General features: G+C 42.6%; 4 protein-coding genes across 9 annotated transcripts in view; 2 read left to right on the top strand and 2 right to left on the bottom strand.

Annotated features, from left to right (window-relative positions):
• Positions 1–11,176, bottom strand: part of kynu (kynureninase) — a 30,276-nt gene extending 19,100 nt beyond the window's left edge. For 2 of the 5 annotated variants that reach the window (XM_081710499.1, XM_035532721.2), the window contains exons 1-8: positions 10,580–10,784; positions 8,408–8,528; positions 2,354–2,436; positions 2,031–2,092; positions 1,884–1,955; positions 645–719; positions 410–556; positions 34–132 (exon numbers count right to left, since the gene is read on the bottom strand). In XM_081710499.1, coding sequence (XP_081566625.1) covers positions 34–132; positions 410–556; positions 645–719; positions 1,884–1,955; positions 2,031–2,092; positions 2,354–2,436; positions 8,408–8,528; positions 10,580–10,784 — 864 coding nt within the window. Of the gene's footprint in view, positions 1–33; positions 133–409; positions 557–644; positions 720–1,883; positions 1,956–2,030; positions 2,093–2,353; positions 2,437–8,407; positions 8,529–10,579; positions 10,785–11,103 lie in introns of those variants that run through there. The other 3 variants (XM_035532729.2, XM_081710501.1, XM_081710502.1) reach the window with 3 other exon arrangements.
• On the top strand, positions 10,887–16,637 carry LOC145656946 (beta-galactoside-binding lectin-like). 2 transcript variants are annotated; one of them, XM_081710504.1, is made up of 5 exons: positions 10,887–10,906; positions 12,734–12,830; positions 13,991–14,070; positions 15,373–15,541; positions 16,344–16,637. In XM_081710504.1, exons 1-5 carry the CDS (start codon positions 10,902–10,904, stop codon positions 16,488–16,490), a joined length of 498 nt encoding a protein of 165 aa, XP_081566630.1. In that variant the 5' UTR covers positions 10,887–10,901; the 3' UTR covers positions 16,491–16,637. The 2 variants fall into 2 exon arrangements, with proteins under 2 accessions (XP_081566630.1, XP_081566629.1); XM_081710503.1 differs by lacking the exon at positions 10,887–10,906 and adding an exon at positions 12,126–12,220.
• A 656-nt stretch (positions 16,638–17,293) lies between these two features.
• On the top strand, positions 17,294–21,221 carry LOC113579992 (beta-galactoside-binding lectin). The gene is made up of 4 exons (XM_027014273.3): positions 17,294–17,434; positions 18,639–18,718; positions 20,185–20,353; positions 20,899–21,221. Exons 1-4 carry the CDS (start codon positions 17,432–17,434, stop codon positions 21,043–21,045), a joined length of 399 nt encoding a protein of 132 aa, XP_026870074.3. The 5' UTR covers positions 17,294–17,431; the 3' UTR covers positions 21,046–21,221.
• A 1,804-nt stretch (positions 21,222–23,025) lies between these two features.
• On the bottom strand, positions 23,026–24,811 carry uts2r4 (urotensin-2 receptor 4). Its single transcript, XM_035531681.2, has one exon. The coding sequence runs from the start codon at positions 24,421–24,423 to the stop codon at positions 23,362–23,364; it is 1,062 nt and encodes a 353-aa protein (XP_035387574.1). The 5' UTR covers positions 24,424–24,811; the 3' UTR covers positions 23,026–23,361.
• Positions 24,812–25,154: the final 343 nt, after the last annotated feature.

Here is a 25,154-nt window from a genome sequence, read left to right as displayed (position 1 = left end):
ACTGAGCACAGCACACAGAAGCAGCAGACGGACCTTATATGTGCACCAGCAGGCGAAGTCGACCCCCCAGTCATGTAGCTGTAGCTCCACATTACCCACTGCATGTGCACAGTCAAAGGCCACATAGCAGCCCTACACACACACACACACACACACACACACACACACACACACTTACAAAAACACACATTTAACACTCCCAAGAAAACTGAACTTCAGCCTAAATCACTAGCTTTTACGTATCTATCTGAAACACAGTGGTGTGGAGGCTTAGTTTCTAGACGCTTCTGTTTCACTTCACTGCCAACGTCAGTCCCCTTCATTTAGTCAACATCCCGGGCCAATTTTGCAGAGGAAAACACACAGCTTGAGCACTGAGTCTGCGCTGTAGAGTGCATTGTGATGTCACCTGGGCGTGGCCTGCTCTGGTGATAGCCTCCATATCGAACAGCTGGCCAGTGTAGTACTGGACTCCGCTGAGCATCACCACAGCGATGGAGGCTCCCTCTTGCTCGATTTTGGACAAAATGTCCTCTGTCCTGAGGGTGTCCTCCCCCTAATGTGGACCAGGGAACATAATCACATCATTGTTTTTGGTAGAGTAAACAACAGACTAAATAGGTCATAAGAAAGTGGAGTGTTACCTGTCTGGGTTTAAGGAAGATGCTGCTTTTGCTGGGTTCAAACCCTCGTAGTTGTATCTGAGACTTCACCGCATACTATAAAACGCACACACATAAACACACATATCCTGTTGCATTTCTGTCTTTATAAAATGTTAACACTCGTAATGTACCCTGTGAGAAAGTAGGTATGAGAATGTTAGCATCTTGGCTGCTCTGACAAGCGTTGCAAAGCTGTGTAGAGATGATGTTTAGAGTCCTTTCTCCTGCTAAATGATAGTCTGATATAAATAACAATCAAAAGAAGCAGGCTGACAAACAATTTGTTCTCATAACAATTTGGTAACTTTAGCAGCCAGTAACCTCCATGGGTCTTTCCAACCGGCAGACAACAAGCAAATGTTGGCTAGCTAGCAAGACAATTTGACAGATTAAAATACATATCAGTGTCTTAAAATAATGAACTCATCTTTATCTACAAAAACTGGCCAATGCAACATTTTAATTGAAAAATACTTAATTTAAAATGATGTGATGCTACCACATGGCGCGATGCATGAAATTTTACATTTACATGGCATCAACTGTGAGCTTTATCACCATCAAAGGTTTTACATGTGTAAGGCTGATTCAGGGAGCATCTTGTGTCGTCTTTTGGTAGTGTCACCTACTTTCATGACACTTGGCATGATGCTTTTTTAAGAAAGTTAGCACACATATTTTTCTTTGCATTTTCTTTATGTGTAACGTGGCGTGATTGTGAGCCGGATGCACACTCTGAGAAGAGCGTGATTTATTAAGGGCAACTCTATATTCAGAGTCGTTAGTACGGTCCAGGGTCAGTGAGCCAACACGTAGAGTCCGGGAATACGTAATAAACCAAAAACAATGACACACGATGACCAACAGGGATCAGCCTATAACACAGAGGCCAGGATAAACAAAAGTTAGAATTAACACAAGCTATCACGAACAAGGCATGGAGTACAAACAGGCTTCGCCTCACACAAGGTTAGTCTGAACACACAGACTCTAGAATTACAATGACCAGCAAACACGGTCTAACAATGCACAGGTGATAACTAATGAAAGGCACGGAACCACAACAAGGAAGCAAAGCAAAACAAAGACACGAGCCTGGGAAACCATGGAGACAGGGACGCTAGGGGGCGCCAACCGGGACTTTATGTTTACAAAGCAAAGTGGTGCTTAGTGAGAGTCAGGGAGTGTTGGGAGGAGGGTCGGAAAGGTTCTGCTTACATGGTCAGACGGAAAGGCCCTGTCTTCCAGGAGGATTTTGTGCCGTTTTGCTGTGGGTTTGTAAAAAGCAAGCTGAGGGGGAAGAGAAAGGACTTTGAGAACAGGACTGCGGACTACTTCTGGTTTATTATTACCACAGATACTTACCATCAGAAGGTGAAGATTGACTGTCAAACCATTCATCAAGGCAACCTCTTCTGGTTTAGCACCTTATTATACACACACACACACACAATAAAGTTAGCAGTAACGCTGCTACGCCTTATTCTATTAGAATGGTATACAATAAGAAATTCAAGAAAAATCGTAGTTTCATTTTATGCTCCATACAAGCCTAGTTTGGGACATTTTTGCATTATATATCTTACAGCAGAAGCATTCACTTAATAATAATAAATATAATAATAATAATAATAATAACCGATTATTATTATAATATTCTATACATTCATTTATTAATAATTCATTACCAACAATGTTTGCCATGAGGGCCTCTAGGTTGTTTTCGGCCCATGCCCAAGGTCGCGACCCCATCACATGACCATGGGCGCCTCTGTAAACAACCATCTCAGGTTAGCCTGGCTCAGAAGGTTCAGCGATATTAGGAAAGTCATGGCTGAAAACTACAGCTAAAACAAATGGATGATTTATAAGGTGTGTGACACAGCAAGATCATTTTAGATTTAATAGGTTTAGACTTTAAGTAATGAAGGACTGCACTGTTGTGTATGAAGTGTTCCACAGTATACTGTGTATGAAGTGTTCCATTGTGGACTGTGTATGAAGTGTTCCATTGTGGACTGTGTATGAAGTGTTCCACAGTATAGTGTGTATGAAGTGTTCCATTGTGGAGTGTGTATGAAGTGTTCCATTGTGGAGTGTGTATGAAGTGTTCCACAGTATAGTGTGTATGAAGTGTTTCACAGTATAATGTGTATGAAGTGTTCAATTGTGGAGTGTGTATGAAGTGTTCCATTGTGGAGTGTGTATGAAGTGTTCCACAGTATACTGTGTATGAAGTGTTTCACAGTATAATGTGTATGAAGTGTTCAATTGTGGAGTGTGTATGAAGTGTTCCATTGTGGACTGTGTATGAAGTGTTCCATTGTGGAGTGTGTATGAAGTGTTCCACAGTATACTGTGTATGAAGTGTTCCACAGTATACTGTATATGTAGTGTTCCATTGTGGAGTGTGTATGAAGTGTTCCATTGTGGAGTGTGTATGAAGTGTTCCACAGTATACTGTGTATGAAGTGTTCCATTGTGGAGTGTGTATGAAGTGTTCCACAGTATAATGTGTATGAAGTGTTCCATTGTGGAGTGTGTATGAAGTGTTCCACAGTATAGTGTGTATGAAGTGTTCCATTGTGGACTGTGTATGAAGTGTTCCAAAGTATAATGTGTATGAAGTGTTCCACAGTATACTGTGTATGTAGTGTTCCATTGTGGAGTGTGTATGAAGTGTTCCAAAGTATAATGTGTATGAAGTGTTCCATTGTGAACTGTGTATGAAGTGTTCCACAGTATACTGTGTATGAAGTGTTCCATTGTGGAGTGTGCATGAAGTGTTCCACAGTATACTGTGTATGAAGTGTTCCACAGTATAGTGTGTATGAAGTGTTCCACAGTATAGTGTGTATGAAGTGTTCCATTGTGGAGTGTGTATGAAGCGTTCCATTGTGGAGTGTGTATGAAGTGTTCCATTGTGGAGTGTGTATGAAGTGTTCCACAGTATACTGTGTATGAAGTGTTCCACAGTATAGTGTGTATGAAGTGTTCCATTGTGGAGTGTGTATGAAGCGTTCCATTGTGGAGTGTGTATGAAGTGTTCCATTGTGGAGTGTGTATGAAGTGTTCCATTGTGGAGTGTGTATGAAGTGTTCCACAGTATACTGTGTATGAAGTGTTCCACAGTATACTGTATATGTAGTGTTCCATTGTGGAGTGTGTATGAAGTGTTCCATTGTGGAGTGTGTATGAAGTGTTCCACAGTATAATGTGTATGAAGTGTTCCATTGTGGAGTGTGTATGAAGTGTTCCACAGTATAATGTGTATGAAGTGTTCCACAGTATACTGTATATGTAGTGTTCCATTGTGGAGTGTGTATGAAGTGTTCCATTGTGGAGTGTGTATGAAGTGTTCCACAGTATAGTGTGTATGAAGTGTTCCATTGTGGAGTGTGTATGAAGTGTTCCACAGTATAATGTGTATGAAGTGTTCCACAGTATACTGTGTATGAAGTGTTCCACAGTATACTGTATATGTAGTGTTCCATTGTGGAGTGTGTATGAAGTGTTCCACAGTATAATGTGTATGAAGTGTTCCATTGTGGACTGTGTATGAAGTGTTCCACAGTATACTGTGTATGAAGTGTTCCATTGTGGAGTGTGTATGAAGTGTTCCACAGTATACTGTGTATGTAGTGTTCCATTGTGGAGTGTGTATGAAGTGTTCCATTGTGGACTGTGTATGAAGTGTTCCAAAGTATAATGTGTATGAAGTGTTCCATTGTGAACTGTGTATGAAGTGTTCCACAGTATACTGTGTATGAAGTGTTCCATTGTGGAGTGTGCATGAAGTGTTCCACAGTATACTGTGTATGAAGTGTTCCAAAGTATACTGTGTATGAAGTGTTCCATTGTGGAGTGTGTATGAAGTGTTCCACAGTATACTGTGTATGAAGTGTTCCATTGTGGAGTGTGTATGAAGTGTTCCACAGTATAGTGTGTATGAAGTGTTCCATTGTGGACTGTGTATGAAGTGTTCCACAGTACACTGTGTATGAAGTGTTCCACAGTATACTGCGTATGAAGTGTTCCATTGTGGAGTGTGTATGAAGCGTTCCATTGTGGAGTGTGTATGAAGTGTTCCATTGTGGAGTGTGTATGAAGTGTTCCATTGTGGAGTGTGTATGAAGTGTTCCACAGTATAATGTGTATGAAGTGTTCCATTGTGGACTGTGTATGAAGTGTTCCACAGTATACTGTGTATGAAGTGTTCCACAGTATACTGTGTATGAAGTGTTCCATTGTGGAGTGTGTATGAAGTGTTCCACAGTATACTGTGTATGAAGTGTTCCACAGTATACTGTGTATGAAGTCTTCCATTGTGGAGTGTGTATGAAGTGTTCCACAGTATACTGTGTATGAAGTGTTCCACAGTATACTGTGTATGAAGTGTTCCATTGTGGAGTGTGTATGAAGCGTTCCATTGTGGAGTGTGTATGAAGTGTTCCATTGTGGAGTGTGTATGAAGTGTTCCACAGTATACTGTGTATGAAGTGTTCCATTGTGGAGTGTGTATGAAGTGTTCCATTGTGGAGTGTGTATGAAGTGTTCCATTGTGGAGTGTGTATGAAGTGTTCCATTGTGGAGTGTGTATGAAGTGTTCCACAGTATACTGTGTATGAAGTGTTCCATTGTGGAGTGTGTATGAAGTGTTCCATTGTGGAGTGTGTATGAAGTGTTCCACAGTATACTGTGTATGAAGTGTTCCATTGTGGAGTGTGTATGAAGTGTTCCACAGTATACTGTGTATGAAGTGTTCCATTGTGGAGTGTGTATGAAGTGTTCCATTGTGGACTGTGTATGAAGTGTTCCAAAGTATAATGTGTATGAAGTGTTCCACAGTATACTGTGTATGTAGTGTTCCATTGTGGAGTGTGTATGAAGTGTTCCATTGTGGACTGTGTATGAAGTGTTCCAAAGTATAATGTGTATGAAGTGTTCCATTGTGAACTGTGTATGAAGTGTTCCACAGTATACTGTGTATGAAGTGTTCCATTGTGGAGTGTGCATGAAGTGTTCCACAGTATAGTGTGTATGAAGTGTTCCATTGTGGAGTGTGTATGAAGCGTTCCATTGTGGAGTGTGTATGAAGTGTTCCATTGTGGAGTGTGTATGAAGTGTTCCATTGTGGAGTGTGTATGAAGTGTTCCACAGTATACTGTGTATGAAGTGTTCCACAGTATACTGTATATGTAGTGTTCCATTGTGGAGTGTGTATGAAGTGTTCCATTGTGGAGTGTGTATGAAGTGTTCCACAGTATAATGTGTATGAAGTGTTCCATTGTGGACTGTGTATGAAGTGTTCCACAGTATAATGTGTATGAAGTGTTCCATTGTGGACTGTGTATGAAGTGTTCCACAGTATACTGTGTATGAAGTGTTCCATTGTGGAGTGTGTATAAAGTGTTCCACAGTATACTGTGTATGAAGTGTTCCACAGTATACTGTATATGTAGTGTTCCATTGTGGAGTGTGTATGAAGTGTTCCATTGTGGAGTGTGTATGAAGTGTTCCACAGTATAATGTGTATGAAGTGTTCCATTGTGGACTGTGTATGAAGTGTTCCACAGTATACTGTGTATGAAGTGTTCCACAGTGTCGTGTGTATGAAGTGTTCCATTGTGGAGTGTGTATGAAGCGTTCCATTGTGGAGTGTGTATGAAGTGTTCCATTGTGGAGTGTGTATGAAGTGTTCCATTGTGGAGTGTGTATGAAGTGTTCCACAGTATAATGTGTATGAAGTGTTCCATTGTGGACTGTGTATGAAGTGTTCCACAGTATACTGTGTATGAAGTGTTCCACAGTATACTGTGTATGAAGTGTTCCATTGTGGAGTGTGTATGAAGTGTTCCACAGTATACTGTGTATGAAGTGTTCCACAGTATACTGTGTATGAAGTCTTCCATTGTGGAGTGTGTATGAAGTGTTCCACAGTATACTGTGTATGAAGTGTTCCACAGTATACTGTGTATGAAGTGTTCCATTGTGGAGTGTGTATGAAGCGTTCCATTGTGGAGTGTGTATGAAGTGTTCCATTGTGGAGTGTGTATGAAGTGTTCCACAGTATACTGTGTATGAAGTGTTCCATTGTGGAGTGTGTATGAAGCGTTCCATTGTGGAGTGTGTATGAAGTGTTCCATTGTGGAGTGTGTATGAAGTGTTCCACAGTATACTGTGTATGAAGTGTTCCACAGTATACTGTGTATGAAGTGTTCCATTGTGGAGTGTGTATGAAGTGTTCCACAGTATACTGTGTATGAAGTGTTCCATTGTGGACTGTGTATGAAGTGTTCCACAGTATACTGTGTATGAAGTGTTCCATTGTGGACTGTGTATGAAGCGTTCCATTGTGGAGTGTGTATGAAGTGTTCCATTGTGGAGTGTGTATGAAGTGTTCCATTGTGGAGTGTGTATGAAGTGTTCCACAGTATACTGTGTATGAAGTGTTCCATTGTGGACTGTGTATGAATTGTTCCAAAGTATACTGTGTATGAAGTGTTCCACAGTATACTGCGTATGAAGTGTTCCATTGTGGAGTGTGTATTAAGCGTTCCATTGTGGAGTGTGTATGAAGTGTTCCATTGTGGAGTGTGTATGAAGTGTTCCATTGTGGAGTGTGTATGAAGTGTTCCATTGTGGAGTGTGTATGAAGTGTTCCATTGTGGACTGTGTATGAAGTGTTCCACAGTATAGTGTGTATGAAGTGTTCCATTGTGGACTGTGTATGAAGTGTTCCACAGTGTCGTGTGTATGTAGTGTTCCATTGTGGAGTGTGTATGAAGTGTTTCATTATGGAGTGTGTATGAAGTGTTCCACAGTATAATGTGTATGAAGTGTTCCATTGTGGAGTGTGTATGAAGTGTTCCACAGTATACTGTGTATGAAGTGTTCCACAGTATACTGTGTATGAAGTGTTCCACAGTATACTGTGTATGAAGTGTTTCACAGTATACTGTGTATGAAGTGTTCAATTGTGGACTGTGTATGAAGTGTTCCACAGTATAGTGTGTATGAAGTGTTCCATTGTGGAGTGTGTATAAAGTGTTCCACAGTATACTGTGTATGAAGTGTTCCATTGTGGAGTGTGTATGAAGCGTTCCATTGTGGAGTGTGTATAAAGTGTTCCATTGTGGAGTGTGTATGAAGTGTTCCATTGTGGAGTGTGTATGAAGTGTTCCACAGTATACTGTGTATGAAGTGTTCCACAGTATACTGTGTATGAAGTGTTCCACAGTATACTGTGTATGAAGTGTTCCATTGTGGAGTGTGTATGAAGTGTTCCATTGTGGACTGTGTATGAAGTGTTCCACAGTATACTGTGTATGAAGTGTTTCACAGTATAATGTGTATGAAGTGTTCAATTGTGGACTGTGTATGAAGTGTTCCACAGTATAGTGTGTATGAAGTGTTCCATTGTGGAGTGTGTATAAAGTGTTCCACAGTATACTGTGTATGAAGTGTTCCATTGTGGAGTGTGTATGAAGCGTTCCATTGTGGAGTGTGTATAAAGTGTTCCATTGTGGAGTGTGTATAAAGTGTTCCATTGTGGAGTGTGTATGAAGTGTTCCACAGTATACTGTGTATGAAGTGTTCCACAGTATACTGTGTATGAAGTGTTCCATTGTGGAGTGTGTATGAAGTGTTCCATTGTGGAGTGTGTATGAAGCGTTCCATTGTGGAGTGTGTATGAAGTGTTCCATTGTGGAGTGTGTATGAAGTGTTCCATTGTGGCTTACGTTTTTGCCCACTTCTCCAACTCCTCATCAATGTACTTTTTGGTATTTTTAGGCTGCAGTCCTAGAGAGTTGCCCACAAAGTAAATGCACTCTTCCGATCCATCCCTGAGGGTCAGGTCAGCTGTTGGGTTGGGAGTGGGGTTATTATGTCTCTTGAGTGGTCACCAAATTATTACATTTACATTTATGGAATTTAGCAGAGCGACTTACAAAAGTGCTTTGTCATCTACTCATAGAATGAACCCTACCCAGTACAACAGTAAGATACTCCTAGATACGCGATTCAGCACTATACATAGAAAGAATTACCAAATGAGCATTACAGCTGTATTATTATTATTGTTGTTTTAGCTGTATTATAATTATAGCTGTATCATTATTGTTTTAGCTGTATTATAATTATAGCTGTATTATTATTGTTTCAGCTGTATTATAATTATAGCTGTATTATTATTGTTTTAGCTGTATTATAATTATAGCTGTATTATTGTTTTAGCTGTATTATAATTATAGCTGTATTATTATTGTTTTAGCTGTAATATAATTATAGCTGTATTATTATTGTTTTAGCTGTATTATAATTATAGCTGTATCATTATTGTTTTAGCTGTATTATAATTATAGCAGTATTATTATTATTGTTTCAGCTGTATTATAATTATAGCTGTATTACTGTTTTAGCTGTATTATAATTATAGCAGTATTATTATTATTGTTTCAGCTGTATTATAATTATAGCTGTATTACTGTGTTAGCTGTATTATAATTATAGCTGTATTACTGTTTTAGCTGTATTATAATTATAGCTGTATTACTGTGTTAGCTGTATTATAATTATAACTAGGGACTGCAGAGAGGCTGTGGAGAAAATCTCAGATTCAGACCTCAGCTCATACAAGTCTCTCCTTTCCAAGTTCTCACTGGGAGTAACATTGGCAAAGTCATCCTACTACAGAGAGAAATTCGAATCATCATCATCTGATCCACGCAAGCTCTTTGCTATTTTTTCTTCTCTCCTTAATCCCCCCCCCCCCCCCCCCCATCTCTTATTCCGGAGGATTTTACCACCTTCTTTGAGAAGGTTGCGGCAATCTGCCAGTCCTTTTCCTCTGTTTCCACTCTTCTAACCAATGTGCATTCCCCAACATCCAACTCTCTGACTTCTTTTTCTCCTCTCTCCTCAGATGAAATTCTTCAACTCCTGACTTCCAGCAATCTGACTACATTTCCACTGGATCCAATTCCTTCCGCTCTGTTACAGACAATCGCAAGAGATCTGCTTCCTTTCATCTCTGTCATCATCAACAACTCCTTATCTTCTGGATACGTGCCTACTGCATTCAAAACCACCAGGGAGGTACCAATCCTCAAGGATTCCCCACTCGATGGCTCTAATGTTACCAACTACAGACCGGTATCACTTCTCTCTTTCCTCTCAAAAGCCCTCAAACGAGCAGTTTATAATCAATTGTCTCCAGCTGCATGATCCCAATCAGTCTGGCTACAAACCGGCACATTCTACTGAAACGGCCCTCATAGTGGTGACTGAGAAACTCCATGCCGCTAAAGCTGCCAAACAGCTTTAGTACTTATTGTAGGGTATTATATATGTTGTTTGACAAACTCTAGCACTTATTGTTTATTGCACTTATCATTGTTTAAGATAGAACTTATGTATTTTGCTCTTCTAGGTATCAGCATTCATCCCTGTATTCTACAGTATTCTAGTTCATTGGTACGTCTAATTCTAACCTACTGTTCTGTACTAGGATATATTCTTTGAGTAAACGACAAAGCACTTTTATAAGTCGCTCTGGGTAAGAGCATCTGCTAAATGCCGTAAATGTAAATTATAGCTGTATTATTATTTTTGTTTTAGCTGTATTATAATTTGGGCTTTAGCAGCCTCTCCTGATCCTCACATGTGGTGCACTCAACCCCCACACCCCCCCATCTAAAATATGTATTCCTAAATTTCACAAAATATGTACAAAAAATGAGGCATACTGCACAACTTTTGTTGCTGGATCAGCAAAATCCAACTGAGCAATTAGCAAAATAAATGTTAGAAATAAGTTAAACAAAAATCCTATTGATACAGAGGTTATGCCGAATGGCATACATGAAATCAGTTGAGCAGTTGGAGTGCACATTTAGCGGTGGTGCACTCACATGGTGGAAGATCGGCTACTGTAGGGACCAGGAACTCCTGTCGTAAATGCTGCAGGTCGTCATGCAGGTCGAGGTGAGCGGCAACCTCCCGCGACGTAGCGCTGCAGCCCAGCTGCTCGGACACCGTCTCGATCATTTCTCGCGGGGAGCCCGTTGGTAAACGTGCCATGGCTGGTCTGGACAGCAATGAGCACATGTTACCCATATGATCGGTGAATAAATATATTTATGACTGGGGCAAAGCACTCTTATTAAAGTCATCCAGCCCTGCGCTACCAACACCACAGCTCAGCTACAGCAGACTAGAGTTCCAACCTTCAGAATGAGGTTTGTCTTATTTCACTCAACAGATCCAAGGGAGATTAGAGAATGTAGGGGGGTACCCTATTTCCTCCCCAGCATAAACTCATTTTTGCATTTTTTTTAATTGTTAAATTGGCTTTTAAACAACACTATTAACCCTTTTCACCAGAAGCTGTTACATTTTTTCTATACATTATATTAACCAAAATGAGTTTACCCACCTGAGTTTGTGCTGAAATTTAAAAAGAATACTGTCCTAGTTTAGAAGCAGTGCTTCATCCAGTTGCAAATGTGATGGCATACTTTTAAAGGTGACCTTTTACCTCAAATGTAAATATTGCAAATAAGATAATGATTGACAAAGATTAGTAGGGCCACAGAGATGTCTTCTGTCATCTCTCCAAAAATCTCTGCCCTTTATTTTCAGATTTCACTATCCACATTACAAATATATCAGGGAATAAATGCATCAAAATTATTTTCTAACGTGTTTAATTGGAAAACTATCAAAGGATATTGCTATACCGACACTTTTTATAATGCCCTTATTTTTGAAAAATAGCTGTGAATAAATCCGGTGTGCAAGAGCTGGGAAGTGGATTTACTCTTACAGACTGGGAATGGTAAATGCTGGACTTTACAATAAATCGAAGCAAATTGAAATTTCAACTGTGTTGAGAGAAGAACAAAACAGTGCCACCTTGGAAGAGAATAGTAACAAACAACAGTGCAACAGTGTAAATACAATAAATACGGACAACAATACAACAGTGTAAATATAATAAACACAGACAACAGTACAACATTGTAAATATAATAAATACAGACAACAGTACAACAGTGTAAATATAATAAACACAGACAACAGTACAACATTGTAAATATAATAAATACAGACAACAGTACAACAGTGTAAATATAATAAACACAGACAACAGTACAACATTGTAAATATAATAAATACAGACAACAGTACAACAGTGTAAATATAATAAACACAGACAACAGTGCAACAGTGTAAATATAATAAACACAGACAACAGTGCAACAATGTAAATATAATAAATACAGACAACAGTACAATAGTGTTAATACAGTAAATACAACAGTACAATAGTGTGAATACAAAAAACATCAGTGTCACTACACATTAAATACAGCGCATACTATAAACCAGCTTCAACAATCTTTATACAGCCCCTATACAGATCAGTTAGTCACTCGGTACAGGAGAGGACAGTAGCCCAGATGGTAGGCGATGACCACAGTAGAGCTTCTGTTTCTGTTGATTGGTTACCTTAACACCTTAAACACTATCAGAGTATTGGACAGATTCCAGTAAGTTTGCCCTAGAGTATAAAGTTCATTTCTGATGACTAAAGATTGTTCTTTTAAAGCAGTGATAAACCAATGATACCAGCACGTAAACTGAAACATTCATATATTAAATGGAGAAGTCAAATGTCTTATCCGTAGCTGAGGGCTGGCATTCCAGCATATACCCACCAGACCGCGTTATGTCCTTCAAAATCCTGGCTGCCTTCCTGTCACTGTTACAGTACCTGTCCTCGAAAAACATACGGAGCAGATTACCAAAAGCAGATCTGCTGATCAGTTGCCCGTGTATCGTGTGGTTTATTGTTTATTGACTAAACGTCAAATGTTTTTGGTTTTATGTGTGCTTCAAGGATCAAAGTTACAACTGTTACTCTGTTAGCTGTGAATCCTGACATAAGTATCATTTATTAGATAAATGAGTTCTGAAAGCTTTCAGCCTTTTGTTGTTCGGAGCAGGTGTGTTGTCCATAAAGGCTCTGACTGACTGACTCATCCTTCGCTCTGGTTGGCTAGAGGACATGCTGCCCACACCCTGGATTTCCCATTTAATTCAAAGCTAGACAATCACAGATGTTTCTGCTGGAATCGCCACTACATCAAGAAGAAGATGGTGAGTGAACCTTCCTTTCTTTTTCCAAAGTCTCAGAAACAGTGGAATCGTTTCAACAATCTTTTCTTTGTATGTTGGACTGTAGTTATTTCTTATGATGTTGTGCTGACACAGAGCAGACCCAAACAGATTTGATCGGGTTTCCCAGATCTAATCTGGCTTCCCAGATCAAAACTAAGACAAGCTTCCCAGATCTAAACAGATCTAACCTGGTTTCCCAGATCTAAATAAAGCCTAAAAAAATCCCAATATTGATTCATCATTCGCACAATAGTTTAATCCAATTCTAGACTTTCTGTAAAACCAACACTTTGTGTTCTAATACAGTATACATATCACTGTTACATTTAAATGCCTTAAACAATATATGAAGGCTTCTGATATTAAAATGAACACAGAGTGTAGATAACAGTTATTTCAAATCATGCTTCTAAAATGTACTAAAACCGTAGCGCCGTGTATACATGCGAAAGACCATCAGTTCCTGTAGCTAATGTTCTCACACTGGGGGTGCTCAGGTCTTTAGGAGATGGGTCCATTGTTCCTGACATAAGCAGGTGGTCATTTTCCCATTTCCCACAATACTCTTATCGCTGGGCGCACCCTGCCCTGTGATACGCCTTCAAGTCCTTGTGTGACAACAGCGTGTCAGTGCTCACATAGCAGTTAAACGCTATTCCAGTGACAGTCAGCATTGGTGTGGTCTACCCTGTCAGTCTTAGAGGCGCCAAACCCACTGATATAAAGTGTTTCAGTTGATCATTAACACTGGGCTCAGCAGCACAGAGGTTTCCTAGCTTCCCTTCACGCCGCAACTTTACAGTGCAGTTAGCCATGTCAAGGACTTCATACTAAAGTCTCAGTTTTGAATAACATAGCAGAAATTCCCATTTTGCAAAGTGAACAATAAAGTAAAACAAACAAAAAACAGACGTTCCTACAATTTTATGCATACATGTATTAATTGTAGTTCCTGCTGAATATGAGAGAGGTTGACATGTCTGGTTTCTGTCATGTTTTCCTTTGTGCTGGTAGTATTATTCATATTAGTAAATAAATGACAAAAAAATAAATAAAGCATCAAAGAAAACTTACTTTATAAGCCTAATCAGAGTTCTAACCCTTCAGCCTTTCACATCCTGTGTTTTTGAACTCCACAGGTACTAACTATCGATGATATGAGCTTTGGTGTTGGGCAAAACCTGACCATTGCCGGCAAAGTCAAATCTGACTGCAATTCGTAAGTATTCACAATGATATCAGGACAGAAACTAAAACTGGCTTCCCAGATCTCATCAGACCACATGACCTTCTTCCATTGCAACCAATGAATTCAATCTTTATGCTCCCTAACAGATTGAAGCCATTTCTGCCAGTTAGCCTCACTGACAAGTGGTTTTCTTAAGGCAACACAGCTGTTTAGTCCAAATCCCTTGAGTTCCCTTCGCATTGTGCATGTGGAAATGCTCTTACTTCCACTATTAAACATATCCCTGAGTTCTACTGCTGTTTTTCTACGATGTGATTTCACCACACGTTTAAATAATCGCCGATCACAATCATTCGGGTTTTTTTCCCATCACATTCCTTCCTCGAAGATGATGCTTCCCCCCTGTCCTTCTGCTTTTTAATAATGCGTTGGACAATTCTTAACCCGATTTTAGTAGTTTCAGCAATCACCTTGGATCCTTCCTCTGCTTGATGCATGCCAATAATTTGACCCTTCTGAAACAGATTAACATCTTTTCCACGACTACAGGATGTGTCTTTCGACATGGTTGTTTAACAAATGAGAAGCTACTCACTGCATCAGTTAGGGTTAAATAACGTGTTGCCAGCTGAAACATAATCACCCATGCAGTAATTATCCAGTAGGAGGCTCTTACCTATTTGCTTAGTGAAATCCAGGTGGTGACTTTTGTTTTTTTCAGTGTATAATACAGTATACACATCACTGTTACATTTAAATGCCTTATGAGTTCAACATTAATCATATTAGTAAATAAAAAGTCAAAGAAATCTTGTAATGTAATGTAATATTAATAATATATAATAATGTAATATTTCCAGTAGGACACCCTGGGTGTGTGAGATAGGGAGAACCACAGAAGCAGGACAGAGGAGTAGTCTACGTTTAATACATTTCACCAAAACAGGTTGTGCCTTTCACCTGTGTTCCAGAACAAAGTTAAACTTTCACTGAGGCTGGACAAATTCTTAGTTTTTCTGCCCCCCTCTGCAGCAAAAGGACAAAAGGCAATGCTCTCTCTCACTCTGTTCTCTCACCCACTGAAAACCACACACACGTAGGATTAGGATCTCCAGCTCGGAGGTGATGCTTAACCACATCTCCCACTTCCCCACCAATCAGGCCTCAGCATTTGCCATCGGCCATCTTTGCTGCCTCCTGTAGAAGCCCGGAGGATCAGTGTGGCGCGGGCTGCGGTTATTCCACTCATGCACCCTTTAACGTTCACGCTAATCCGTGCGAAACGCCACATGCACAGCTCTGATGCCTGTACACGCGTCCGTGTGTTCCCAGTTTCTCCATCAACATCGGCCACGGGCCCGACTCCATAGCCCTGCACTTCAACCCCCGCTTCAAGTACAATAAGGATCGTAAGGTCATTGTGTGCAACTCTTACCTGGGAAGCTGGGGGGTTGAGCAGAAAGAACGGGACTTCCCCTTCAACCAGGATGGCGACTTCAAGGTGAACCTCACGTCGATCTTCACGTCGATCTTCATGTCAATCATGCCTCTCTGTCTCCTTCTTGATGGATTTCATACAGAAAGTTCTTCCTAAGATTCCACAACATTATGTGTCTCCTCTGCTAACTGTGCATCTACAAATAAGCAGTACTGTGTTACATATTTCATTTGCTCCACACTAACTTTGATGTTTAGAACTGATCAGAAATCAGAGAACTACCCTATATGCAACAGTAACTATCAGAGTGTGCCAGTGAAGTATTTTTTCCATCTTTTTCAGATATTAGTGTCTGGATGTGTCGTGATTAACTAATAAATGATTTATGTGTCATGTCTGTCATCAGGATCTGATTTGTTTAATCCTGTCTGCTATATGAGGTTCAGTGAACCCACCATGTATCAACAGAAGGCTTTTATCGACTGTCACTAAATAACACGCTCTATAGCAGACTGTTGACCACAGAGGGTGTTTTTGTGAACTCAGGCCTGTTGTCTGGATTTGGGTATCTAGTTTAGGCCCTAGCAGATCTCTGAAAGACAACATGGAGATTTTAGTAAACTGATGCCAGGTACAATCTTTGACCTATACCAGCTAAGCAGTTATGTGCTACCATTCGTCCGTCATGTAACTGAGCTGACAATGGAGCGACACTTGACCAGAGAGCCCTCTAGTGGTTATGTTGTAAGTTTAGAGACATTGCTGATGTCCAGGTTCATCACTCTAAATGATCCTGTGGCGGTAACAACATCTGCGTGTGGCATCGTAACTCACGCTGTCTCTCTCACGCTTTCCTTCCTGACAGGTGGAGTTCAGCTTCAGCAACGATCGCTTCCTTATCAAACTCCCCAACGGTAACATGATCGATTTTCCAAACCGTTCAGGAGATGACAAATTCAAGCACCTCCACGTGAAGGGTGCCGTCAAGCTCCACACCATCGAGTTCCGGTAACGTGATAAGGAAGAGATATCCGTTAAAGCTCAGTGCTCAAATGCACCTTAACCATGTCAGTAACGCTCACTGTAGTGTTGCGCAACACCTGCGACTGTGTTTTATTGGAAGTGATGTTCAAATAAAGAAGGACTTGATACCACATGACTTTTTTGTTTGGGTTTGTTGTTGTTGTTGTTGTTGTTGAATGGGTGACCTTTAATAGATTAATTAATGTAGACTAATATATGTCTTAGTGTATAGGGAATCTTAATTGTCTTGATCCTGTAATGCAATTGTGCTCAGTTAATATCAGTAATCAGTTAGATCAGAAAATGAAATTATGAAACTTGATATGCTGATTATATGGCAGATAACATTCTCTTTGGCCTGGACTCATGTGAACATACGCAAATAACACGAAAACTATAAAAGCCTGCAATGACTCATATTAAACACTAGATGGAGACAGATTTTTATCTTCAACATGCACCAATACTGGTTTAACTCCATAGTCTCTAGAAAAGTTACATTTATTTATGTTTATTATATGCAACAAATAGTACAAGAAATAATAGTACAAAATCATATTAAAATGTGATCCCCACCAATACAAGATTACTTCCCTTTACACAAAGACTCGGATAATTGCAACACACTGAGAATTTTGTGATAAACAGCTGAAAAGTCGCCTACCTTCAATTGCTTTTTAAAAAGAGGAAAATAAGAAAGGGGGGGAAATGCAAATAATTAATAACTTATAATCTCAAAATAATAAATGTCCAGTGCATCTCTCAAACGATGGCTTGGTATGATTGGTTTATACCCCGCCTCAGTGTGCTCTCACTGGATGGGGGATTAGTTGCACACACCTCCTAGTTTTTTTGCATCATTATAAAGGAAAATCACAAGTTCAAAGTGCATCCCATTCTACCGGAACCCTCAACCACATCACCGACAAGATGGTGAGTATTTCTTACCACCTTTATCCTTTTGTCCTTCAGGGTTTCTTAGACACTGGTGCTGTACACCAGTACAATAGTAAGGGAGGAAAAGGTTGCACTTGCGTTATGGTTTTAACAAGCATGCTGTGCCTATCAAAGGGTTAATTCTGCCTGGAAACTATGCACACTATGTCATGCTGTGGCAAGTGTTATCTTTGTGTAGTTCCTACTGCGCAGAAAAGCAAAACTGCTTTTTGTGTGTTGTGTGTTCTGATTTTAGAATCAAAAGCTGTCAAAACAAAAGTACTCAATTACAAACTAGAAATAAATGTGAAAAAATATAAGTTCATCTAGTAAATGATAATCATGTTACCATAGTAATACCTTTTACAGACATGGTGACACTAACTGAAATTTCTATGGCTCTGGAATACAGTAACATCAAGTATTACCTTTTTGTCTACTACCGAGACCAAAAGGTCCTAATAAAGTCATATTCATGGTTTTTATATGTTTATGTGCTTTAAACATGAGGGCAGAGAAGGCCGTCTCTTAGAGACCCCGTTTCCACGGTGAACTGAGGCAGAGGTGCCTTAAGCCCCTGTTCTGGGTGGGTGTGACCTGGGATAGAGAAAAGAGTCCTGGGAAACTGACCTGTCCGTCACATAGCGATCACACCCAACCTACAGTCGCCCAATGATTTACCAGAACATCACGATCAGCAGTAAAACTGCAGGTGGAATATAATGCAATTTAACTCTTGGAGTTACAAGAGTTGGGTGGTGTCAGGATTTCCACCCACAGGTAGTTCAGCGATGTTAGCATTAGCGCAATATTTGACCAGCGTGTCATCTCTGTTCGCGGTTAATGGCACCATGGACTGATAATGTAATCTATGTTGTTCATTAACAGTGGGCTTGGCAGGATAGTGATAACTCACTGTTCACACCACGGACACAAAGACTTACCCAATCAAATAAAAAATTCTGCCATTTCCCATTATGACACACACATTCACACACTTTCCTTAATTAGCTTTGAAATATGCTGGTCCAGGTTAATTTCCATCAATCTGTGCCATCATATCAATAGTATTTAATTAATTCAACTAATTAATTTTGCTTCCATTGGTGTTTAAAGGCAAATGAATCACTGGTGACTTTAATGAAGGTTTTAATGAATGTTATCAGTATTAAATTCTGTGTTGTTGAATGTTGCACTGCAGGTACTCACTGTTAAAGACATGACGTTCAAGGCAGGCCAGGAGCTGTCAATCTCTGGCAAAGTCAAGTCTGGCTGTGAAAAGTACGTTCCCACACCGTACTACACACCGACACCAAACTCACACTCTCTGACACTGTGATGTGTAGGTACTACACACCGACACCAAACTCACACTCTCTGACACTGTGATCTGTACTTACACACACCGACACCAAACTCACACTCTCTGACACTGTGATGTGTAGGTACTACACACCGACACCAAACTCACACTCTCTGACACTGTGATCTGTACTTACACACACCGACACCAAACTCACACTCTCTGACACTGTGATGTGTAGGTACTACACACCGACACCAAACTCACACTCTCTGACACTGTGATCTGTACTTACACACACCGACACCAAACTCACACTCTCTGACACTGTGATCTGTACTTACACACACCGACACCAAACTCACACTCTCTGACACTGTGATCTGTACTTACACACACCGACACCAAACTCACACTCTCTGACACTGTGATCTGTACTTACACACACCGACACCAAACTCACACTCTCTGACACTGTGATGTGTAGGTACTACACACCGACACCAAACTCACACCCTCTGACACTGTGATCTGTACTTACACACACCGACACCAAACTCACACTCTCTGACACTGTGATGTGTAGGTACACACACCAACACCAAACGTATGCTCTCTGACACTGTGATGTGTACTTACACACACCGACACCAAACTCACACTCTCTGACACTGTGATCTGTACTTACACACACCGACACCAAACTCACACTCTCTGACACTGTGATGTGTAGGTACACACACCAACACCAAACGTATGCTCTCTGACACTGTGATGTGTAGGTACACACACAAACACCAAATGTATGCTCTCTGACACTGTGATGTGTAGGTACACACACCAACACCAAGCCTCTGTGTCAGTAGGTCAGGTACACCTCTGTGGTGGGGTGGCTTGTGTGTTTAACTGACCTGCATGCCATCTTCCTGGAGCCCTGAATCCTGCAGTACAGTTTCTGCCCACAACCAATCACCCTGACTCACACCCGTGCACCACTGCCGTCTCCCCCTGACTCACGCCCGTGCACCACTGCCGTCTCCCCCTGACTCACCCCCGTGCACCACTGCCGTCTCCCCCTGACTCACGCCCGTGCACCACTGCCGTCTCCCCCTGACTCACGCCCGTGCACCACTGCCGTCTCCCCCTGACTCACCCCCGTGCACCACTGCCGTCTCCCCCTGACTCACCCCCGTGCACCACTGCCGTCTCCCCCTGACTCACGCCCGTGCACCACTGCCGTCTCCCCCTGACTCACGCCCGTGCACCACTGCCGTCTCCCCCTGACTCACACCCGTGCACCACTGCCGTCTCCCCCTGACCTTGTTCTGTCCAGGATAAATTCAAATTAAACCAGTTTAAATTACAGTTGAAATGGCCCATATACTTCTACAGCAGCATTATTAATAATAATAATAATAATAATAATAATCCTGTCTCTTTGTAGATTTTCCATCAATATTGGTCATGACGCGGACAACATCGCACTGCACTTCAACCCCCGCTTCTGCTACAATGGGGACACGAACATCATCGTGTGCAACTCCAACCAGGGCGGCTGGGGAGAAGAAGTGAGGGAACACGGTTTCCCATTCCAGCACGACGAGGCGTTCAAGGTTCCCACTACAGCTCACCCGCAGAATGTGTTCGTTACATCAGGAACGTGCACTTTAATCACATTGTATGTGCAGTATAGTTTAGATATGGGAAACTGTCATCATTTTACGTAGTTTAGAGCAGTGTACACATTGCGTAATGCTACAGTGGCCTATAAACATAAAGGTTCGTTCTTATGACGTCATCCTACACATATCAGTGTACTACTCTTTGCAGAGTTGTTTAAGGCACCTCATAAATAGCATCTTATGGCGCCTCGCTTAATGTAAGTTAGTGTAGCCCTGATGGCCCATGCCTTAAATTACACAGGTTCCTTTTTTCTACTAAAAAAAACAATAAAGCCAAGGGGTGTAGTCTTTGTGTCTAAAACTTATACTTCAACCCACAATGCTCAGTGTGTCCCTCTAGCGGTAGTTGTGTGTCACTGACGCAAAGCTGTACTTGAGTTTGGAGAGTCTTGATGGTTAAACTCACCTCCTTGTCTGCTCTCTCTCTCTCTCTCTCTCTCTCTCTCTCTCTCTCTCTCTCTCTCTCTCTCTGACAGGTGACCATCAATTTCAACAATGAGCAGTTTTATATCAAACTGCCCAACGGAACAATGATGAGCTTTCCTAACCGTCATGGCGACGATGCTTTCAATCACTTTGACGTGCGTGGTGATGTCAAGGTTGAGGGAATCAAGATGAAATAAGGTGGTCCAATAATGGCCGTCCAAACCTGGCCCAGTCCACCTTAAATGTACGTGTAATGCTCATGTAAGTTCAGACTCATCAGTTGTATGCCATTCTGAAACTTACAAAATGTGTTCTTAAATGTACTTAAACCACTGAAGATGTGCTAATAAAACCATTAGACAAAAAATGGGCCTTTTAATTCAACAAACCTTGATTTCATATGCAATTTTATATTCCTCGATGCTTTACAGTGAAACATGCTTTCCTGTTACTAAAAGCTACACAGATACAAGCACGCACACACACACACACACACACACACACACACACGACATCAGCGCGAAGAGTCAGTGTGTGTTGGAGCGGAGCATCAATGTTAACCTCAGTGTTTGCCAAGTCTGGGTAAATAATAATTCTCAGTGCATCAAGCACTCCATCGTACTGGTGACAGCTGACCTTATAACATTGACAGAGAGAGAGAGAGAGAGAGAGAGAGAGAGAGAGACATCTGCAGTCTGCACACCCAATCATTGGATTTCACACCAGCCTACACAAAAAGAGTGAAAAACAAAAGAGGACAGAAATGAAAAGAAAACGAGTCATGTGACTACGGCCGGTAAGAACACCTGTTACTGTCACCAGGTTCCGCTGCTGACCACTGGGCGGCGCAACCTCTCAGAGGAGGCCAAATCAGATCAGAGCAGGTAAACTCCTCTGTCTCGGCAAGCACGTCAAGGTTTTCAAAAAGGAAATACATCACATCACAGCCCGAGCTCCACAACAACAGAGGCCATCTTGTGTGTGTGAGACAGCCAAGTCTGACTGTTCCGGTACCTCGGCAGGGAGCTGAGCTGGGCTGTTACCAACGCTAAGTCGCTGATGGCTCCACACACAATGAGGAACAGTAGCACTGACTCGGTGGTTTCCGGCATGGCGTCCATGACTCAGGGTTCTCAGGTGGAAACAGAATGCTGCCTCTGGAAACAGCATTCCCTCTGTTTTCGCATTTGTTTTTAAGTTCACTTTAAAGGTTCAAAATGTGCAGACCACTCTCAGCTCTCTTCCTGATAAGGTACCATTTGATAATAAATCATTACATAAAGAAATAATATGACAATAAAGCTGAAAATATGACCATATGAGACCTTATACAGCAACTATAAACACCTGGTTTAGCTGTTCAGCCTCACGTTGTGTTTGGTGTTTTGAGTTCAATGAGTTTTGTGCCATGAGTGACACTGGACAGTCTGGATTTGACTCAGTCATGGGCTCACGGTGCTCTGGAGGAGTCAGCAGGCACTATGTAGGAGTCAGGAGGCACTATGGAGGAGTCAGGAGGTGCTATGGTAACAAGGCTAATTTGCACTGCTACACCAAAAGCGCCGTGACCAGGAGTGAGGAATTTTACAGCCCGGAGGAACATTCCAGAGATGCAGAGAGCAGTGCCGGCACAAATAGACAGGAGTGGTGCACGCTTAGACACACACACACACACACACACACACACACACACACACACACACACACACACACACACACACACATACATACACACACACACACACACACTCACACACACACACACACACACACACACACACACTCATACACACACACACACACACACACTCATACACACACACACACACACACACACACACACACACACACACTCATACACACACACACACACACACACACACACACACACACACACACACAATATCCTCACTCCAGTGTGTGCTCGGTCTTTGATATGCATGCACAGGCCTACATTTCAGTGTGTACCCATTCTCACCTTCATGCTTCTCTGGGAGAAAAAACATTAAAAAAACAGTTAATTGTTCTAAGGGTTAATAATAAGATATAATAATTTGATAGTCTTTATTTTTTCAGCTTTAGAAACATCCCAGCACTAGGCATACGTACGAACAGTGGGTGTGTCTGTGCGCCGATGTGCCAACAGCAACAAACAACACGCATAAAGGAGGAAAACTACTAGAGAAAATGAACAATAATAAACAAGTTGTAAGGGGAACATGGCGCTACAGACCATCTCCATGGAAATGCAGCTGGATCCATGGCAACCTGATCACAAATTCTGAGGGAGTCGGGTTCCAGCTACTATTCGAATCACTGTACATCAAAAAATTCTGTCAGCAGTTTGTGAGGTTCTAGTATTTCAGGTGTCCATCACATTCTAGACTGTAGTCTGTTGAAGCACCATTTACAGTGGGATTCCAGAGACATTATCAAGGGCATACCCACCGAACCTGACCCCAAGGTAGTTCAAGTCATCCCTGACAGTGGGTTCTTCAAACTGCTAGCCCCGCCTACGTCGTCTCCGAGTCCTGGGCGGCGTGGTTGGCCGGGGGCGCTGAGGCCTGTTCCGCGCGGCTAGAGCCAGAGTTCTGCCCCCTCTGGGCCAGGTAGTCCCTGTAGTTCCGGGTGAGCAGCGTGTAGAGGAGCGGGTTCACGCAGCTGTTCCCATACGTCAGGCAGGTGACGAAGAAGTTTAGGTAGGTGTGAGCGGCATGCGAGAGCGAGCGCAGGGCCTCGGGCGAGAAAAGCTTGGCCAGCTGCCAGGCCCAGAAGGGCAGGAAGCAGACCCAGTGGGCCACCACAATGCTGAAGACCATGCCCACTACTCTGTACTTGAGCTGCCGCCGCAGCCGGGAGAGCGCCGTGCCTCCACGCCCTGAGCCTCCGCGCACCAGGTTTGCCTGGGCCACCCAGTAGTGATGTGCCAGGCCGGTGTATAGCCCCCCCATTACCAGACCCGGCACCAGCATGCTGGTGAAGAAGAGGAGCGTCAGGTAGGCCCTGAAGGCCTCGGGCTTCCACGTGGGGTAGCAGATGCGCTTGACGAGGCCACCGGCACCCGGACGACCCTCGCGCAGCTGGATCATCACCATCATGGGAAGAGTGAGCGCCGTGGCCGCCGCCCACACGCCCAGCGCCGCCAGCCAGTGGCGACGGCCGGGTGGGCGGCGGGCACCGAAGGGCGTCGCCACGGCCCGGTAGCGCTCCAGGCTCATGGCCACCAGGACGAAGACGCTGGCATGCATGGTGAGCAGGTCCAGGCTGAGCAGCAGGCGGCAGCCCGTCTCGCCGAAGAACCAGTCACGGGCGAAGTAGGTGCACACCACGAACGGGATGGTAGCCAGGTATAGCAGGTCGGCCGCTGCCAGGTTGATGATGAAGACGCGCATGGACCCCGCGCGCCGCAGGGCCGCCGAGCGCGTCACTGCCAGCGTGTACAGGTTGCCCGCCGCGCCCAGCACGCACATGGCCACCAGGGTGGAGCCCAGGAGCGGCGTCACCCATGGAGCACCTCCCCCGCCCGAGCTTGGGCCTGCCGTGGTGGGGACGCTGCCGTTGGAACCGAGGCTCATCGCACAGGCGAGATCAACCGAGCGCAGATCAACTCAAAAGGCCAGTCAAAGCAGCCCAAGAATCCTACCAGGCAAGAGAGAGAGCCATGGTCCTAAAACCCAATGGATGCACAGAGGTCGTCTGACTCCCGTTTTTCACTCAAACCTGACAGAACTTTGAATACAGATGACAAGTCAATACGCACGTCGTTAACAAAGCCATGATGCAGCTCCGTGCCGAGGAGACGCCGGTGAGACGCTGGTGAAACACTGAGATGCAGGTGAGGTCCAGATGATGCATCCACATGCAGCAGATCTGGGAGTGTGAGGGGGATCCTGGAATCACACACACACTTTTCAGGATGACCTTTCTCTGTTAAGCAGACGCCTTGTGATGGTTCTGTTCAGGTTTGAGTTTGTCGATCCTGTGGACTGTGAGGGCTCCTACCTTTGAGTTCACCAGTGTATGTGCCCTTCTTCCCAAAGGCACCGTCTTCCCTCTGCATCTCTCTCTCTCTCTCTCTCTTTTAACCATCCCTCACTCACACATAGGTGCAACCGTACATGACGTGTTACATTTATGAGAGGTGCACTTTGGACTGTCCAAGCTGGACACCAGGGTGCTAGTTTATAGAGCACACACACACACACACACGCACGCACAAATGCACGCACGCACACACACATACACTTTCCTTCACACTTTTCTACAATCATTCAATGTGTGTAGACCTACACCCACATACTTACAA

Source organism: Electrophorus electricus, chromosome 3 (assembly GCF_041902795.1).
Source record: "Electrophorus electricus isolate QZ-2024a chromosome 3, ASM4190279v1, whole genome shotgun sequence".
Classification (NCBI taxonomy): Eukaryota; Metazoa; Chordata; class Actinopteri; order Gymnotiformes; family Gymnotidae; genus Electrophorus; species Electrophorus electricus.
Note: the sequence above shows the minus strand (reverse complement) of the source record. Positions and strands in the feature narration are given on the sequence as shown.

What these genes read in the sequence shown, in the direction of transcription:
- uts2r4 (XM_035531681.2), bottom strand. Translation starts at nt 24,423, where the DNA reads ATGAGCCTCGGTTCCAACGGCAGCGTCCCCACCACGGCAGGCCCAAGC.
- LOC113579992 (XM_027014273.3), top strand. An exon ending in GTCAAGTCTGGCTGTGAAAA is followed by an intron (nt 18,719 to 20,184) that starts GTACGTTCCCAC and finishes GTCTCTTTGTAG; the next exon opens with ATTTTCCATCAATATTGGTC. An exon ending in AGCACGACGAGGCGTTCAAG is followed by an intron (nt 20,354 to 20,898) that starts GTTCCCACTACA and finishes TCTCTCTGACAG; the next exon opens with GTGACCATCAATTTCAACAA.
- LOC145656946 (XM_081710503.1), top strand. Translation starts at nt 12,141, where the DNA reads ATGACCACAGTAGAGCTTCTGTTTCTGTTGATTGGTTACCTTAACACC. An exon ending in AGAGTATTGGACAGATTCCA is followed by an intron (nt 12,221 to 12,733) that starts GTAAGTTTGCCC and finishes CTGGTTGGCTAG; the next exon opens with AGGACATGCTGCCCACACCC. An exon ending in ACTACATCAAGAAGAAGATG is followed by an intron (nt 12,831 to 13,990) that starts GTGAGTGAACCT and finishes TGAACTCCACAG; the next exon opens with GTACTAACTATCGATGATAT.